A 20215-nucleotide genomic window follows, 5' to 3' on the forward strand; every position below is an offset into this window, starting at 1 on the left:
TCATACACCCGATAAGCCAGGAAGTTATGCAGCAAAGCAAGTCAGCATTTCCCCTGCGGAGGTGTTAAAAAATAATAAGCAAGATGCAAAGATAGATAAGACACCAGTAACACATACAATATGAATGCTGGTGTTAACTGAAGGAGTTAAAGCTCCATGCAAGTTAATGGATGCATGACTAAGTATTACCAGCAGATGGAGACAAAGTACAACAATGTTTATGTCTGCAGCTGCATAGGTTATTTTCAGGTTTTAAAAGAGGATTAAGTAAACACTATCAGGAGCATTTGGTTTGTGAGTGTTCTTTTTCTTAAAGGTATAGCACAACTCTGGGTCCCTTTAATTAATTATCCAACTTCAGTTCTTTTTTAATCACGATTATACTGAAAAACTGAATACTCCAAATTAAAAGAATGTGGGCCTTCTGAAAATTAGGTTAATGTACTGTTTAATATCTGCACTGTTTGGTGATGGTGGTGGGGTCTTTCTGCATAAAATATAACGTGATTGGGGTATGACTCCGCTAAACCTGGTGGTACACGTTATGCCTTATTGTAGCAGAATTTGTCCTTGTAGTACAGAGCAGGGGAGAGGTGAGCTCAGCAGCACCCAGAACCAGAATCTTTACTATGTCAATAGATGTGGACAGAACAAGGACCAGGTAAAACTTTCTACTAAAGCACAGAGTTGGAGGTGAAGAGAACCAGCTTAGATACATCCTGAAAGCATCAGTTTCATCAGGTCAGCTCCCAAAGTATGTTCCCCTGGTTTAAAGCTACAGTGTGTAATTTTCAGCGACATCTAACGTCCAGACTGCAGTAACATGAACATCTCCCCCCCACCGCTTCTCCCCCCCAACAGTACGGCGAGCGTTACGGGACAAAATGTCTTTCACGACGTCCGCATTACCTACCTTCTCAAGTGATGAGGTTTGTTTACATAGATAATTTTAATACTGCCATCTATTGTTCAGTACCGTCTCAGTTCATCTCTCTCAACTTGCCGTAGTTACTTTCGAGCGTAATGGGCGATCTCGCAATCTCTAGTTTGTTGGCTCTGCGCTGCCGTAGCGCAAAGATGTCTGCCTCCATGGCTGCGAGACCCGCTCCTATGTAATTCTAAATAACGAATTCTAAGGCAACGCAAATATTAAGGTTAAGAGGCTGAGCTCGTAGATGATGATAAATAACATAGTTATGTATAATATATTACATTTCTGACTGTATATCCCTGTAATTATTACACACTGTAGCTTTAATAAAACAACATTCATAAAATAGTTGAGGGAATATTAGCAATTTTCTGGGATAAACATCACTCATACGGTCAAAATGTCACCATTCATTACAGTCCTTTTGCCCGGTTAGTTATAAATTAACACTTTTTACCCCATAGAGAGCTTCTCTGGACTGCATTTTGGATATATATTTCATTAAATCCTTTTCCTTAGTAGTTTTAATTTCTACGGTTGGTAACCAAACATCAACTGGTTACTGCATGGCAGCACTTAGTGCTCCATCTCCAACTTTTCCATCATTTTCTACCACACTTCATCCTTCCACTACACTTTCTACTAATATTAATTTATATATCGCGTTGTACACAGCCAGCTGTTGAACAAAGACTTTGTTTGACTTATATACAAACCATAACAAAAGATTATTATGCCTTAAATCTTCCCCATCTGATATTATATTTCAATGTATCTGTGGTTTTGTAATCTTTATTAAATATGAGTGTATCTTATGAGTTTTCACTTTTTAAATTAAATTACAGAATTAATTTAACATTCAGATTATATCATAGTTTAGATTATTGCTTGGATGGAATACTTTTAATTTTCGATGTTTTCAAAGTGATTTGTTAGGATCTGTGATCCTGCATCGCCTCTTTAATCAGTTTGATCCATTAACTATTTAAAATAAATCAACTTTTAAATTTGACTTTAATATTTAGAAGGGAAAATATCTAAACTAAGGATAAAATAACAGTCACAGGTGAAAGTATTTTTTTTTCATCAGATATTTCTTTAATAACGACAAAGTAACCAAAAGTAAATAACTGGAATAATTCAGCATGGACAGGAACAACACAGGAGAAGGAAAATATGATAATTACAGAGTTTGGGAGAAAAAACCCCCCACAAAAGTGTAAAATTCTGATAAAAACAAAACATGTTGACGAGTCAGTGGGTTAAAAAAATAAGTCTGGAGTAGTAATCGATATCAAAAGGAATGAGGCGACGTAAACCAATTAGCCGATGTTACAGTGAAGCTGAACATTGGAGTTAATGGTACATTTATTTTGCTTGTCAGCTTGTATTCGCCATATAAACAGGAATGTGTCACCATCACAGAATTCACACAGATATGAAAACTCTGCCACAGAGTGTACCATTGGACATATCTGAATATTTACATCTTGCGTGAGCAAGCAAAGGTACTCAAAACATCTCGTTCTATAAGTGTTTCTCTTCTTTGTTCATACAAAAATAGCTCTTTACTATAATGGATCCAAGTTTACGTTGAAATATCGAAAAACCAATCTAAATGCAAATGCATATAAACCCCAAGATGACGGGTGTGACATCTCGACCATGGAGTGGATTTTGGCACTTTTTCATACAAACGAGTTACAGATCTGCCTCGAAGGGACGTCTACTCGGCATCAGCAGCGGCTGTCAAGCGGGTCCAGAGAGAAGACGGTTCCCTCTAAGGTTAGTCCCATTTTGAACCCCTCCTGTGGGGAAAACAAGCAGGATGATAAACGCTGCTCAGTGCTGGCTGATGAGCCCTGACCAACCTGTTTTATCTGGAATCTCAACGTGAGGAAAGTACAGAACAACAACCAACAAAGGTCAGCAGCGACAGAAACTGTTTGAAACATGCAAAGTCATGCTTTACAGTTGACTGGATGCAGTTAGTATCCAACATAGAGTGGAAATCAGACCAGTTTCTAATGAAGAAATAAAGGCAAAAACAGCACACGGGCTAAAAGTTAAAATCTCTTTTTATGCCTTATGCAGTCCTCTTTGGATTATGCAGTTCTGGAAGTAATTGATGTCATCCTCTCAGAACTAATGCTAACCGTAAAAGTAACCTGATTAGGGATGCACGATATTGGGATTTTGGCCGATATCCGATATGCCGATATTTTAAAACTCATGTAGCCGATAACCGATATCGATACTGATGTTAAAGCTGGACAGAAATAAGTAGTCATTGAAAATAGCAGTTTTGTTATCCATTTCTGACACTTTGAAAAATAATATACTCAAATATATTTTTATATGCTGATATCAAATTGATTTTTAAAAACGCGGTATCGATCTATTTTACTTTCAAAATCTCGTGAAATTTCATCGTTCTGTTACAAACTCTCGTGATATTTTGCAAATTCTTGTGAGATTTTGTTAGTAAAATAGATCGATACCGCGTCAATATATCAACATATAAAAATATGGCAAAATTTCGTGAATTTTCGGGGGATTTCGTAGCATAACGATGACATATAGCAATATTTCATTAGTAAAAGAGATTGATATGGTGTTTTTAAATGGTAATATATCAGCATATGAAGATATTGTGATATTTTAATGTATCAATATTTTTTCCCTCGTCTTTAGAAGTTTTTAAGTCTGTAAAAAAGAAGTTTTTGAGGAAGAAGAAGAAGTACAGTAGTATTTTATTTTTTTAGACTTTAGAAACTCAGAAGCTGATCAAATATCGGGTTAAATATCGGTGGGGTGGCCGATGTCCGATATTCAATTTTAAGGCCGATGCAGGCCGATAGCGATAGGGGGCCGATTATATCATGCATTCTTAAACCTGATAGTTATAAGTATAGTTATAATGTGAGCCTATACTGCTTGTCCTTTGTTTAAGGAGGAACAGAATGACCTAAGGGAAAGGCAATCAAATTAGCACTTTTCATCTCTTTATCAATTTTACTAATAGCTTATGATAGATACAAATTAAAGCTGGGTGTTATTTTTTTTCATTTACTGTGGCAATAACAGGGTTGTTGATAATTTATAACATGGTCCAGGTCAGAGGTCATAGATTAGCGGACCACGGACAATACAAAGTAGATTTGAGCAGATATCCGGGCCCAACCTGATTTAAAACATTTATAAATTACCGCGTGTTGTCCGATGACAGTGTCTAACTTTACTTGCGCCGCTTCTCCTGTTAATGCGGTCAGTCACTGCAGCGAGACATTTTTTAAAAAAGGCAGGCAAACCTGTGGCAAGCCAGGCAATGAGAAAAAAAAAGCAGAGAAAGTGTGGACTGCTGGAAGAAGCGTGGTGAACTGGTGAAAAAAAGTGAAATGGTGCTCAAAGATGACCCTGCACATTTAGAGGATGTTTGGCTCAACCTGCTGCTGTGAAGACGGATTCTCCACCATGAACAGAATCAAAAATAAATATGGATCCAGGCTCAAAATGAGCTTGATATGTGCTTGAGAATGGCTTAGTCTCCATTCACACCCAGGTTTAAAGCCTTGCAGGGCAGCCTAAAGCCCACTGCTCTCATTAAGCCATAAAAAATAAAAAATAAATAATGGTCAGTTCAAGTTTTTTATAAAATATGTGAATCAGGAAATTGTCAATAAACCAAACTGAACAATTGTTGTTCTCTAAAACAATTTAGATTTTAAAATAGAAACATTTTTCAAATTTTTAAAAAAATTTTTATTTAGAAATTCAATGTATAACATGGATGCATAGAAAACCCCATTTTATTTCAGTGTTAAATTCTGTTTAAAGTAATGGATTATAATTAAAAATGTCTCTGTAAATCTACTGGTTGATGATTTTCTTTATTCGGACCCCGCTGATTTTTAATTGGTTACCTCTGTTCTAGGTGAATACATGATACTGATTGGCTGCGGGGTGGGTGTTAAAATCCGTGCCTAATTGTTCTTAATTACTGGGTTGGCTTAAATGCTAGATTGTAACAGCAAACGAAAAGACTAAACACGACAACAGCTGCAGGCTGCCAAGATTTTAACAGCAAAAAAAAATTATTTATTTGCTATTTATTTATTTTCTAAGTGACCAAGGTTTAACGGGACATCGTCTTTTTAAGTGTTGATTATCAATGAATGGACTTCATGGAAACAACCGTCCTGGTTCACATCCGTCTTGTCCTTTGATTTCTGATAAAAGACGCCTTGTCTGGCCTTTTTACCTTACTTATTGTAAAACCTCTATGCTTAGAACAAAAATCTAAGTGCAATCATTACCAACTAAACAGTAAAACATGCTAAATTTTCTATTGCATGCAAGACATATATTCCTTTAAACCAAATCACATAATCTGCAATAAATGAGATATTGCATGTTTATACACCGGCCTCCATAAAATCAAAGACATACAAGCATTAAAGTGTAATTATTTTTGGTTTAACTGTTTATTTAACCATGTAACAGAATTTATCATCACTATGAATACATATAAAAAAAAATATCTGGAAAAAGAACATTAATTCAGGGGACGCTCCCCCATATGAACAGTTAAAAACTCAACATATCAGTGTTCAATGTAATCTATTGATTAGCCAGACAAAGAAAGTAAAATCATATTTGCTCACATTAACCAAACAGCTACCATAAGAACCTGGAAGCATCAGTGAGAACATGCAGCCGCGGCAGTCACAGCATGCTAGACAGGAAACTGTCACTACACAGACAGCAAAGCAAAGGGTACAAACCATCTCTGACGCTGAGAGGGAAAAGGACAGGAGACAAATTCCGCTGTTAGTAATCAAGGAAAGGAAGAAAGAATGGAAACAAATTCAAGAGTAATGTCGCCCCCTGCTGGCAACAATAACAGCAGAAGGATGTGCTGTATGAGTGTGTTTGTGTGAGCATTGCAGCCAACAAACCTGACCCAGTTCTACCTGGAGGAATGGGCCAAAATCCTAGCAAACTATCTAACCAACATCAGACAGTTTTTAGAGGGATTTCCAGTAAATATTATTCAATCCTGAATGTAGAGAAAGCTGGAAAATATATTTCTATTGTTCTGACATTTAGCAAATAGAAATATTTTTGGTTATTGTACCTGTGAATGTGCTGTTTCAACTGTTTGTGCAAACAAAGCAGTCTGTCAGCAGAAGCTCACCTGCATCTCATCCAACTTTGACTGGATATCTGGAGGGAAGTCGGCCGCCCCACAGGTGAACGGATCAAACGGCTCAGCTCCGAACAAATCTTTGCCTGCAGACACCAAACATGGACAGACCGCTTCTTAGAGCTGCAAACCCTCACTTATGGCGGGCAAAAATATGAACAAAGCTGTTCGCTCACTCATGTCTGGAGGCAGGGTGGTTGGAGGAGGAGGAGGGCAGCCATTGCTGGCCTTGGTCGGTACCAGCGGTGTAACGGGAGAAAAAGGAACCATGTCAAAAACGTCTGTGGACTGTAGTTTCATGGAGATGCTCTCAGCCTGGACAAAAAAAATACACAAACTGTTAGCCATCCCATCTGAACGCTCATCGAAAAGAGTTATTTTAGTACAGAGGTGGGACGGAGCAGTAGGAAAACCAGAAACGGTAGAAGAAGAAAGCTGAGGGTGTTTACACGAGGCCGTGGGATGCTGAATCCCTCGGTCGCTTTAGGAGGAGAGACAGTGGGTTTAGCAGGCGGAGGAGTTAGTAGCCCAGTGGAAACGTTGGAATCCGGAGAGCTCATAGGAGTGAGCGTGACGGAGGAGATCTCCAGACAGGACAGCGACGTGAAGCTGTGAAACCAGAAGAGAGAGGAGGGCCTCTGCAGCATGTGCGCTTCGTTTGCTGCGTCCACGTGCAGCGGCTGACGAGAGACGATAGACAGAGAGCCACCACAGAGAAAGGGAGTGGAAGTCAGAGAGTTGCAGCTCATTACATTTACAGCATGATGCTACGGCTGCCCCAATTATATTTAGAGTATATCGTGTTCCTCATCGGACCAATCAGGTGTGTAATTGGTTTGCAGCCACAGCCTCAGAAACCCGCTGGCTGTCCGCAGACCGGACGGCTGGCTCTGAGGCCATGCTTAGAATAACTAAGGTGATATCAGCCTAACCAGCTGTGTCTCTACTATGGGAAGTTTGGTTAACATTTCCAATTCGACTTTAGATCAGTATCTGGATGTTTGACTTTAAAACATCAGGTTGCTGCAAACATGATGGATGAAACTATTTAAGAAAAGTTAAATAATTTTAGCTCATTGATAAAACTCTCACAGCATCAAAAAATGAACACCAGAAACATGTGGTTTTAGCCCCATCATGTTTGAAGCACTGAGCCAGTTCCCTATAGGTCCATAGAGACAGTTTAGAGCTTAAATAAGACATAATGTAAAAGCCAGTTTCCTATCGCAAATTCTCATTATAGGAAAAAAATAGACAAAATGTCTTTTAAGTAATGCAGATGTGAGATATTTTGATTAAAATTGTCAAAGATCTCTATGCAGATGATCCAGAGGGAAAAAAAGGAAGCTAGTCAAAGTTTCTAATGTAAATATGCTGGTGAAGATTCTCAGTCATCCAGGTCATCATTCCAAAACAGTTAAAAAACAATCCACTGGACTTTGTTTCCAAGTTTGAAGATGTTTTACTTCCCATCTAAGAAGCTTTTTCAATTCAAAATGGCAGAAATAGCGTTGAGTTCGAGGCTTTATTCAGTGGACTAAAAACAAGGCCCTGTTTTGGCTTAGAAAACATGCAAGTTGAACTCAACGCTATTTCTCCCAATTTAAATTGAAAAAGCTTCCTGGACACATATGTATATATATATATATATTTACATACGTACGTACGTACATACGTACGTACGTACATACATACGTACATACGTACATACATACATACATACATACATACACATATATATATATATGTATGTATGTATGTATGTATGTATGTATATATATATATATATATATATATATATATATATATATATGTGTGTATGTATATATATATATATATATATATATATATATATATATATATATATAGTTGTTTTTTTTGTTAAAAGGAAAGGTGTTCTGGATGTATGAAACGTCTTCAAACTGGGAAACAAAGTCCAGTGGATTGTTTTTGAACTTTTTTGGAATTTCTACTGTAAACTCTTACAAACTCTGACTGTACCAGACTGTGCCTTAGAGCATGACACAGATTGTTTTTACACAAGAATGTTTCTCTATTGAATGGATGGCAATAGAAATGAGGCAGGATTTCTCAATTAGTCTTTTTTTTAAGTCCTCTGGAAACATCTTTATTGCCGTACTAAAGATCTAAACTTAGCCAGTGATATTCAGGACTTTAAAAGTATAAAGTGTTTGAGCGGCATCTGCTCCATACTTCAACATTAACCAGCAGCCGTTTGCATCGGTGCTGAACTGGTTTGGGTCAGTACATGTAGCTCTTACTGGTGGGACATGAGCTATCATCAGCTGCTCCTCTAGCTCTTGAAGTTGTTTCTTCAGCTCAGAATTTTCTGTTTCCAGTTCCTGAATCTATAAAATACAAATAAATAAAGAAAATTATCAACATGAACTGCTGACCAATTTTTTCCTACTTTTTGTTTGTTTTAGAGAATCTGTGTTTATTAAATGTTCATTAGACTTTTATTTCAAACCACTTTCAGTACTTGAAATAATTCTTAAAAAGCAGAATTCATCCATCAAACATGGACTTTTTAGGGCTACATTTACTCAACGAGTCTCTCTTTTACAAGAAGGTTTGGTAGTTTTCTCTGAAATTCACCCAGCTTTGAGGTCCAATCCACAGGGAGCCAAGAGCCTGCTGGGTTTAACCTCTTTGTGTTTATGAAGAGGTCTCCTAGGTTTGTAGTTAAGGGAACATGAGGGCAATGTGGTCAATGTATTTAATTTCTCTAATAACCAATGGATGTAGAGTGCAAAGGTGCAAATCTATTGTCTCTTCCAGCAATTCCACACTGAGGCCTGAGCGATAATAAACCACAAGGAGCTCCTGGTTCACACGCTCCATTACGTGCATTACCTGGATTTGTCCCACCTCCTTAAGGCTCTGTAGAGAACATCTATAGGTACCTTTGGGCTTAATTTTAGTCACACTGAGCTCTTTATTGAATGGATAATTTAACTAAATTTTTCATTACCTAATTTTTACCTGTTTTGTTAAGGAAAAGCAAACACAAACTGAAGTTTCACCAAGTAACAGTGATGCCATGAGGCTTTGCAGAATTGTTAAAGCTCCTATAACATGTTTTTTAAGGCATTTCAAAGTCACCTTTAGGTAAATATATGATGGAATTATCCTTTTAGCTCTTATTTATTATTAAATATGGTGGTTTTCTTCCAACCAGAAAGAGGTTGGGCTTTAAAGGAAAGGTCCGAAGGTCTGAGAGTACTTTAAGTATTAAATTATTGCATACTTTTCCAAAAAATATTCATTTGAATGTGCTTTACCAGAGACATCCATGTTTGTCCAAGAGCACTACTGCCACCTACCAGTTTGTGACGTCACAATGCAGTATCGGCTTTTGAGCATGTCCCAGTGCTCAATATGGTGTTTATCACAACACTCTATTATCCATGATGGCGACAACCAGTGCACTATGCAAAGCAGAGAGTAACGGATTAATTACGTGTTCTTTATCTCGCTAGAAGTCTGATTGCAAATCCTCCCTCTTCAAGTTGGCAATCCCACAGACTGCAGGAGAGACCTCACCTTGACGCCGTGGCTCTGTGGAAGTGCAACCTTAAAGCCAGGATCAGGCTGGAGTTTCACTTCCATAGAGCCACACAGAACATTGAGGATTTTATTCAGTTGTGGGGTTTTAAAAACATTTTATGTACTGTGTCAGATGATGGAGAACTGCATTTTAACAAGCTCATCATTTAATGATTTTTAACTGACACTTGTTTTACTATAATAGTGATTTTAATTGACACTTGTTTTATGTCAATTGTATACATGTTTGAATTGTGTAAATAAAGTGCTGTTAAAAGTCAAAAAAGTCACAACGAACCCGTCCGTGGAGGATCATGAATCAGAAAGGTGATATAACAAAATTCTTTTCACTTTTACCCGATGTATTCCAACATCCAGCAACCATGCACGTGGGCATTGTCAGTTTCACTATAGCTCTTGTGAATTTCAATCCTAAATAACTGGTGATTGCAGATGTGTCTAGTAGTTCCCATTGATTTTGCTTGTAAAGCGGGGAGAATGACGCTAGGCTTACCGCACCGTGACGTCACTGCTGGAAGATGGCACACTGCAAAAATGTTTTATCTCAATAAGTCTTTTTTTTTCTTAAAATAAGTGCATTTTTTCTTGACTTAAGGATGTAAGTGAGACACTTTGCCAATGCGACAAGACAATTTACATTTAAAATAAGAAAAAACAATTACATTGTCTTATTTCAAGTGCATATTTTCTATTTATCTTATTTTAAGAGTAGAAATACTAATTCCATTGGCAAATCTTTTTTACATACTCACATTAAGGGTAAATCCACTTATTTTAAGACATTTTTACACATTTTTAGATCGTTTTTGCAGTGCAAGAGTGAGGAGTTACTATATTTGAGCAAAAATGGACGCTAAAAAAATTTTATTTTATTTTTTTATTAATGAAAGCTAAATTCATTAAATTACAGCAAACGTATTAGTTTTTGTATAAGTAATGACCCGTTGATTATTTCTTGCTGCCCGGCTTTTCCTTTAAAGCACCTATAAGAGCCACTTCTTTTGTAATTTTGAGCTGGAATCATCGGCCTCTGCCTCCCAGCGCCCCCTCCCTGATCGGAGAGCGTGGGTGTTTGTTTACAGTGCAGGTGGAGCGCGGTCAAGCTTGCTGCTTCCTGGGGGAAGACTTCATGCATAGATATTCCCCATCTGCTTGTTTTCACAGGACAGGAAGTGGCTATTGCTCTGACTGAACCCATGAGGTTCAGATTCAGTTGAGAGATCAGTGATTCAAGCAAAATGCCACTCTGTGGCAGAGTGTGATAAAGGAATATAAATATAAAATAGTTAAAATTTAGAAGTTGATTTTGCAGGATATAGGCCCCTTATAAAGCAGATATGCGCCAATGGGATGGGGGTTACCATTTCCATTACTTGAGGTAAGTTAATCCATATTTTAAACACTCATTTAGTGAAATCCACTTCACTGTCCTAATAACTCAGTTTAAACAAACCAGAGGTCCAGGTCTGTGTTCCCAGCAGAAATCTAATCACAAACTGCAGAGTCTCTCATTAATATTCATTACTCTTGATTAATCGTGTACGTGGGGGGATTTAAAAAAAATCGATAAGACACAAACTCCGCATTAATTGATAAAAACGTCAATGTTTGGACACGGAGGGGCAGCTTTTATTGCCACTTGAGCCGTACTCTTTTCTGCAGCCCCCCGATCTGCTTCCTCGTCTCCACGTCTTTCCCTCCAGACTCCAGAAACTTCTTGTAGGCCAAGTCGAAGGCCTGCCCGATGGTTAGAGTGATCTCCTCCGCCTGTAAGCAACAGGGTTCAAACAGATGATTCGCGAACGGACCTGAACTGTCTCTCGGGTACGTTGAGCGTTCGTATAAAGGAACATACACGTACACATTTTTCACTGTCGAACACGTAGCAGAGGTGCTTGTTGGACTCGGAGTCTTTGCAGATAAAAGTGAATATCCTTTTATCCGTCTTGTCGTCTGCACAGAAGGATATCCTGTGTAACTGACAGTTATGCTGCACATCCTGCAACACAAACAAAGTGTAGGTTATTTGCAGCCTATATTTAGAGGGTTTATGTCTTTCCCTGCATGCTGGTGAGAGGGAAACAAACAAACAAAAATATAAGCTGGACTTACTTTTGTTTTAGGATCAAGAATTTTGACTCCATAGATGGAGATCTGAAGCTCCACTTTTGGGATCTTCTGGCCCTCTGACTTCTTGATGTGCCTCTGAAACTGTCAGAGAAATGAAAAGAACATGAAAAAGCTCACTGGAGTAAAACTCTACTGTTCGTAATTCATATTTTTAAAAGCTGCAAGACTCGGTTTCTGAAATGTTCAGGTTTGATCATCTAACATTTAACCTACTAAATGAGGCCTTTGGGGACTGGGAGAAATTATTTCCCTGAGCATCATGGGATGAACTTATCAGGATGTTCACCTCTGGTAAGACTGTCAGCTGTCTGAGACATTTTATCACTCTGGAACAATCTTCCTCTCTGTAGACTGATTCCTTATAACCCTCCCAGATCAATAGGTAGCAACAGCTGCTTCTGAGGTCTTTACTGATGTCTTTCCATTGTGGCATTGTGTGGACAAACACCTGAATGCTCCAGGGCATCTTTAAAAGAGGCGCTTGCGCCGATCATTATGTTTCCATTCCATCAGTAGCCCCTCATACCGTCACTCTAAAATCCTCTTAAAGCTGTAAGGGCAGATTTAATTATTTTTTTAACACATAGCTTTATACTTTTATTGAATCCTTTGACGTTGGTTGTGCATGGAGTAAAATTTGTTCCGTGTTTGACCACATCTGGTAAATGAAAAAAAAAAAGAAATTAAATCCAGAAATTAAACTTTGAAGTTTGAACATAGATTTTGAGAGGAACTTTCTTAGATTTAATTTTTTCATAAACACTTATTTTAATTCTTTTTTTTGTTTTTTACAAATCCTATTCTTTTAAAACTTTATTTATTAATTCATTTATTTTTTGTAGGAAAATTTAAATTATCTTTTCAGAACAAGTTTTCTGAATTGCATTATTTTCAGCTTTTCCATGGATTTACATGCTTTTCGCTTTAAGCCTAATTCAAACCCTTGCTCTTGATCAATAAAAATGTTTCTTAATTTCATGCAGACCAATAGAAATGCATCTTCACCCGTCACTCCAAAGTCTGACGAATAGGTAAAGAAAATTATCTGGAAATTGCAATTTCAAATTAATAGAATTTGTAAAACATAAGAAGAAGAGGAAAAAAAAAAAAAAACATAACATAAAAATATATAAACTTATGAATAAAATATAAAAAGATAAAGAGAAAATAGCAGAATTACTCATAAATCTTTTTATTTATTTTTCATTTCTGGGTATTTTTTTTCTTCTAATTTTCCTTTATAATACATGTTTAAAATTTGCTCTATAGTTGTTCTCTGGATGTTAGATTTACACAAATCATCAGACCTGGTAAGTTTTTCTATACTGCTCATTAATTTGGCTTCAGAAGCTCAAATGTGTCAAATCCCAGCCTGACTTTAAAGGAGTCTGCAGTCTGGCTGCAAACTGATTTATAAATTCAGAGTTTTTAGGCTGAATCAATTCATCTCTGTGTCAAAGACAAGTTTAACCTACAGAAAGTCTATTTATTCATCTGTGTTTTCATTAAAAGCATGCAGGGATTTAACTGTTAGAGGAGATTTTGCGGGTAACTCTGCCTCAGACCAAATCTATTCTTCTGGAGGTGATTAAAGGAGGCATATTTGAGCTCGTCTCGATGGCTGCTGCTTCTGGAAGGGTAACCAGGGAGCTTCGGGCAGAGAGTGATCTCCAACATGAGATGTGTAGCAACAATGGAGTGCTAGCTTTGGGAAAACATGCCACCCCCACAAGGGGCCTATCAGATTCAGCTCTTGGCAGCAGGAGTCTGGTTTGAGGCCAGCAGGCAGTCGGCACAGAGGCGTGGGTAAAAGGCTGGGAAGGAGATCTTCCCAGGCCTAAAGGTCTGTTTAAATGGTACGAGTCTGGATTGATATTTATTCTGGGAAAAGGCCAAGGTAAATGTCATTCACTGGGTGAGTTCAGTAGGACCATGTGCTTAAATCCTGGAAAACATGTACACTGGTTTAACTGGTTTTTCATGACTTTCTTAGCATCTGGTTTGCCAGTAAAACTCCATCATGATCCACACAGGCTCACCAACTCACCAACAGCAGGACATACCTCAACTGATAAGACACTCTGATTGGTTTAATACTTTTCCAATAAAATGGTAAGTAAATAATCCAACAATCAGATTAGGTCTAAACAAACCCACAGTATGGCTGTCTGAGGGAAAGGTTTCCAGTGGTGCTAAATGCGAGTTAATAAAAGCAGTTATCTAATATTTTATGACCTATACGTCTGAAAAACACATATTTTGGTTACTAACTAGAAGTTTGTCTTGATTACCAAGCAGAAATTCATTTAAAAGTATGTCCATCCATCTTATAAAAAAGTGTTTTCATATTTTATTCTTGATTAAAAATGTTTTCTAACTGAAGGATCTATTTATAGAAATTTTTGTGTGTAATACATATGAAAAATATACAGGCACTGAAACATTACTCCCTCTGACCCTGGAATTGACAAACTCTTCAGTAATGATGTGTTGAGAAAAGTTTATATGACCCCAAATACAATTATATAATCACCAAATTTGTCCTTCAACCTAAACCAGATCTAGAAAATCAGCCCCCGGAATAATTTGTTTGGATTTGCCTTATCTGAAGCACAGAAAGTTTCTTCACTGTTGATGATTGGGAGTTTATTTACATATATGTTTTACACAGAGATATTTAAGCATCTCGGTGAAGGAAGTGATTATCCGTCTGATGATGAATCCATCTAGCAGAGTTTTCCATGTACTGGGGGGAGAGGCTGAGTGGACAAACTGCTTATCTTGCACTTCCAGCCATCAACACTTGGAGCTGGGAAAACTCCAAGGGCACCTTGCTGATGATGAACTGGAGGGGGGGTTTGTCACTCCGTCCCATCAGCCCCTCTGTCCCCTCCAATCTGCTCACTGGCGACAACCTGAGCTCTCCTGGAGGCTACAGATCCGACTGAAGACTGATTTTACCTTCAGTTTCCTCACTGCATCCTTCACAACCTCTGTGCCTTTAGGGGCTTCAACCTCTGTGTTTCCAAGGAACTGCAGGAGAAAAAAGAGAAAAACATTGCTTATGTAACATGAGTGCAATACTTCAAGTTCTGGAATAAAAGATGATAAAGATGACTGTGGTTATATAACTTTTCCCATACAGGTTTCTCCTGCTTTTTACTGTTTTGTCAGACACACTTTCCAGATCTTTTAAACTAGTTTCAATATCAGACAAAGATGTTGGGTTGCAAAGTCATTTCTGAGCCTCTTGGACTCCAGAGAACTACAGTGAGAAATTGATCCATAAATGGAGAAAACACAGATCAAAGGTGAACCTTCTTACCAGCTCCCAGGACTAATAAAATTACACCAAAGCTCATAAAGGAAAGTCACAGAATAACCTAGAACACTGTCTAAAGCTCTGTGGGCTGCAGTGCCACAGTTAGGGTGAGAGTTTGTGATTCAGCAGTAAGAAAGAGAGACTAGGCAAAAATGGCCTCCAAGAGAGAGTTCTAATGCCTGAACCAGTGCTGACCCAGAAGGATTAAAAGGCCTGTCTCATTGTCAGCAAAGAGATCTTGATCTCCAAGACTTTTCAGAAAATTATTTTGGGGACAGACACTGCTTAGAAGCCCGGGTGTCATTAGATCTGGCGTAAAACTGCTTAATGTACCACATGACAAGGGGATGGTGTTGTGAAAAAACTGTTAGTTAAAAATTATAAAATTCAAAGAAAGTTTCTGGGTCATTGAAGTAGATGAAAATGTTTATCTAGAGGTTATTTTTGGTTCCAATCAACTGAAACTACAATAAAATTCAGCAATGGAATATATGTGTCAAACCAACATTTTTTTCTTACATTTCTTGTTCTAAGATTATATCTGAGAATACAAGGAGCAAAAAACGAGTAGTCTCATCATCTTTTTTTTATTAGTCTATATTATAGGTGAAGTTATCAATACAACAGCACAAAATACAATTGTAAACATGCTATTGCAAGCATAACATCTGAGTTTAAATCCAGGTAATGGAAGTTTATGAAAGAATTTGCATCAAATATATCTTAAGAAACAAAATAAAGACTCTTTTTGACGAATTTTTGAAAAGACCCGCCCTCTCCACTTAAAAAAACATGCACAACCCAAGCACTGTGATGAGGATTTAAGATTTTATTCCTTAGTAACAGAAAAGGAGATTTTTTTTTCTCTGTGCACAGATGTTTTTTTGTGTTTAGGGAAGAAAATAGAGAAGACAAAACATCATTAGTGTTAGTTCAAAAAAATACCATATAAATTAGGAAATCTGAGTTCATTATGAAATGGTAAAACACAGGAGTCCTGCATTGTGCTTTCCTCCAACAGATGGCACCATTTTACTTGAGCACAGTGCAGCAATCAGCCTCACAAACACCCCCAGCTGCTCAAATATTAGACTTCATAAATAGTTCTGTCAAGCCCTTAAAGGTTGGAGAAAACAAAATAAAAGGTTCTCCGATCTGAGCAAAGCAAGCAGATTCCACAGCCATGGTTCATCTTTGCCGTTCAACATAAATCCTAACTCAGGAGCCTGGAATAATGTGCCATCCATTCTCTTGTCGCCTCTATAGAAATGTGCTGTTCCATCCCTACTTTCACTGACACTGAGAGTGTTTATTGCTCCTGCACTCTCTTCATAAGTTAACATTACAGCATTTGACAAATAAAATATAAATTTTACAGCTAATTAAATATAAACCGCAACTCTTTTTTTTATTTTGTTTCTTAACACAAAAGGAGAGAGAAACAGTAGCAGCACCAAAACGTTCCTGCTAACCGGCAAAAAAACCCCCCAACAGATCGAGCCTTTATTCAGAAGTGTCAGCACTCTGCCTCGGCGTGACAAATGAACTCTCTGCAGAGTCGCGGTCATGTCGGCGAGTGCTGTGGCCCAGAATAGAAAAGAGCAGAGCATGTTCTTGACCGGAGCATTGTGGGGCTGCGACTGGGGACGTTTCAGGAGGCAAATCAAGCTCCGAGGCTCATCCATCAACTGATTCATGCATCTGAAAAATGAGCCGCCCCTCCCTTTTCACTGCTAAACATATTTCAATCTCATGGCAGGCCTGAGGAGTTCATTCAGATGACAACATGAACTTCAACCTCAGTACCAGTGCAGCGTTCTCCTTTAGACTCAGTCAGAGGGCAGGGACTTTAATGAGTCTAATTTGAAACTAAAAGCACTAACTGTAACTTTAATGACAAATGGCTGCCAAGAAAACAACTCTTCAACATTTCTCTTCTTTGGCTTCCAGGCTAATGACATTTTCTGATTCATAACTGATCCTATAAGAAAACAAATAACCACTTCTGAGCTCTACAAACGGTGTCACTTTAAAAAGGATGGTGTATATGTTCTATCCCTGTCATTATTTAAACAAACAGATTCCTAAGAGTTACCAATTTCATTTACCGGTAAATGTAATGTTTCAGACAAGAGTCAAAGTTTGTAAATGTACTTTTGAGTGCCAACCAGTGATCCAGGGGAAAAAAACTCTCCCCCGAAAACAGTGACCTGTATGGAAAAACTGCAGGTATTCATTCTGGTTCAAAAGAGGAGGAACAGACAATATGATATTAGCAAAAGTTGGTTAAAGAGCTGAGGAGATCTGAAAGCAAGATGCTGCTTCCGGATGTTTAGTTCTTGTCCTGGAAGGAGTGAAAAGATTTACCAGGACCTAACATGGTTCTCTGAGGTGTGTTAATGTTAAACATCAGCCGGCTCTGTGGTGTTTACGTAGCTTCACTGGCTATAAATGAGTAATAATCTCTCCACCTTAAGCCGGGCATACACTGCGATACCTTTCTATTGTTGCACGCAGCTACAGCTCACGCTATATGACGAAACTGCAGGTTTTAAAAATTCACAGCTCAATATGCATGTTAGCACACTGTGCGGCCCGATGCTCTGATGCGATCTAATTGCTCACACTGTACCTCTAAAAACCACGTCGGACTCAGTTCCGCAGTGAGATGGCGCTACTCAGACTTCTATCGAGTAGAAGAGGAATATGAAGCTCACTAGAGTGAAATGCGCTGCCTTGGCAATTTGTGCAATTTTGTGCTGAAAGCCCTAAAAAGAAAAGGCGACGACTGGGACATTTCACTGGGACCCCCGCCATGCTTCTGTGTTTTTGTCTGAGAGGAAGAAGAAGAATCCTTGTTTGCCCACTGAGCGATTTGCCCACAACCACCTTACGGCGGCGGACTGAATTTCAAACATGTTTTGTTTTCTCCCGACTTACGATTGCTGATCAGAGGTGGTCATGAGAGGCTGATCGCCCCTTGTTATCCCCTATACACTAGATGACACACGATCAGGTTGAAAGTCGGCCCGATCGAAAAATTCTCGGAAGATTTGAGAACAAGCCCGAAAAGGGCAAAAAAAATGGTACAGTGTATGCCTGGCTTTAGGAAAACTTCTTGGACCAAAACAAACACTTTAATCTTTTCTGCATAAAGTTTGACACAAAATCTTTGGTATTATTTTACAAGCTACTAAAATGACAGTCCTGAACTGTAGCAAAACTGTGACAATATTATATAGCAGACTGTCATTAACATCGTTGTAATTTTGTGGTACTGTGTAGTCTGAGCTGGAAGGAGAACACAGATATCAAACCAAATGTGACACAAAAACAGAGCCTTGATGAACTCCATGTATTCCCTTTTTTAATGTAGCACTTTGAGATTTGAAGTCAAATGTAAAGTGCATTATAAATAAAATTCATTATTATTATTATTATTATTAATTTTATTTGATTGGATTTAAAATGAACAAATGACTCAAAGTGGTTGTTATCTGACCAGTAAGATAAAAAACCAATTCATCGCAATATCAGACGGTCCCATCCGCTTTTCCAATGTAATCACAATGGCACTATAGCAGCAGGGGGATGGACATAGTTAGTTCACCTTAATTTAAGAGTAAAGTCAACACCAAGCCTTTATAAATAGGCTAAAAGGTGCACTAATATGAAAGGGACTATTCCAGTTATTATAAAGCCGTTTAGTGTTAAAGGGCTTTAAGGCAGTTATCCAAACTGCTGTGGAAAACTGCTTCATCTTTTTTCTATAAACAGACCTAAAAAGTTAATCAATTATATAATTATCAGGTTAATCAACTCTGATTCCTGTCGGCTCTTAAAAGCACAAATCGCTGTTAAAAATAATCAATAATAATTTGACTCTCTGCCTGAAGAACAAGATATTTCTGTGAATAAGCTCCATGCTGCCTGGGTGTCCTTGTTAATCTGATCAGTCAACATTATTTTCCGAGGGTTTCATTATTAATAATACTTCCTTTTATTTATTTTCATTTATCAGACTCCCTCACCAACTCCTCTATTTATTTTTTTTATAACAATATTGACCAGCTGGCTCATCTAAATACACAATGATGTTCTTCCTATGCTTTTCATGGACCATACTGTAGCAACCATTTAAAATGGTCCTACCCAGTCAAACGCCAGCCGAATGGCAGCCATCTTCCAGCCACTGGAGCGACTCCCTCCTTCTGATGGGTATGCATATGTTTTTACTCTGACTCCAACCTTTCACTGAATTACAAGGTCTGACCAGGAGATGACGCTTCTCTTTAGGTCTTAATGTCAAAAAATCATGACAGAAAGAATATTTTAGTACAAAGATTGATGTTTAAAAAAGGAACTGTAGGGGACCAGCCAAAGGCCCATCAAGGAAAGTGGGGAGCTTTTAAATGTCTACTACTGTTTATGGTTGAATGTGAGCATGAAATAGTCTGAATATAAGGTGGCGCTTGGGCACAAACTTAAAGGCACAGCTGTGATCTATAAAGGAAGATTTCTTGGTTTTGCGTATGGATTAATATTAGGAATTTGGGGCATAATCCATTTTTGAGTGTTTGGCGTACATAAACTTTTGATATGGATTCAACGGCATTCGTTAGAAATGAGACTCCAGGGTATTTAGCCAGTGACAGACTGTATTTGATTGTTTAACACAGCAGTGCTCAACCTTTTTTGCACCACGGACCGCTATATGTGAGACAATATTTTCACAGACCGGCTGGGGAGGGGGGGGGTATATACGATCAAGTAAAATGATACGATTGGCATAAAATCAAATACAAACTGCATAAAAATAAAACAACAAGCCGGTCCCATCTAGGCGTAATCGGAGACAATGACACACGAAGTGTGCTCCTGATGTCCGGTCTGCTCCGTAGCTTTGTTTTGGTCGCTGTAACCGCAGAAAATCCCGCTTCACAAAGATAGAATGTTATAGATAGGATGAGTCTTGAACTGAATTAACCTGTGTCAAGAGGCACAGATGCACCGACTGATGTAATTAGGAGAGAAT

The 20215-nt window shown here is 38.1% G+C and overlaps 1 protein-coding gene across 7 annotated transcripts in view; it reads right to left on the reverse strand.

The window, feature by feature from the left end:
* Positions 1-2006: 2006 nt before the first annotated feature.
* Positions 2007-20215, reverse strand: part of gulp1a (GULP PTB domain containing engulfment adaptor 1a) — a 45134-nt gene continuing 26925 nt past the window's right edge. The window contains exons 4-13 of one of the 7 annotated variants that reach the window (XM_038273033.1): positions 14820-14891; positions 11841-11939; positions 11590-11727; positions 11379-11495; positions 8420-8506; positions 6587-6817; positions 6314-6452; positions 6129-6223; positions 5716-5726; positions 2007-2739 (exon numbers count right to left, since the gene is read on the reverse strand). In XM_038273033.1, the coding sequence (XP_038128961.1) occupies positions 2718-2739; positions 5716-5726; positions 6129-6223; positions 6314-6452; positions 6587-6817; positions 8420-8506; positions 11379-11495; positions 11590-11727; positions 11841-11939; positions 14820-14891 (1011 nt within the window). In that variant the 3' untranslated portion in view covers positions 2007-2717. Of the gene's footprint in view, positions 2740-5715; positions 5727-6128; positions 6224-6313; positions 6453-6586; positions 6818-8419; positions 8507-11378; positions 11496-11583; positions 11728-11840; positions 11940-14819; positions 14892-20215 lie in introns of all 7 variants that reach the window. The other 6 variants (XM_038273032.1, XM_038273031.1, XM_038273030.1 and 3 more) reach the window with 6 other exon arrangements.

The sequence above is a fragment of the Cyprinodon tularosa genome, unplaced genomic scaffold, assembly GCF_016077235.1.
Source record: "Cyprinodon tularosa strain WSP-4 unplaced genomic scaffold, ASM1607723v1 ctg851, whole genome shotgun sequence".
Taxonomy (NCBI): domain Eukaryota; kingdom Metazoa; phylum Chordata; class Actinopteri; order Cyprinodontiformes; family Cyprinodontidae; genus Cyprinodon; species Cyprinodon tularosa.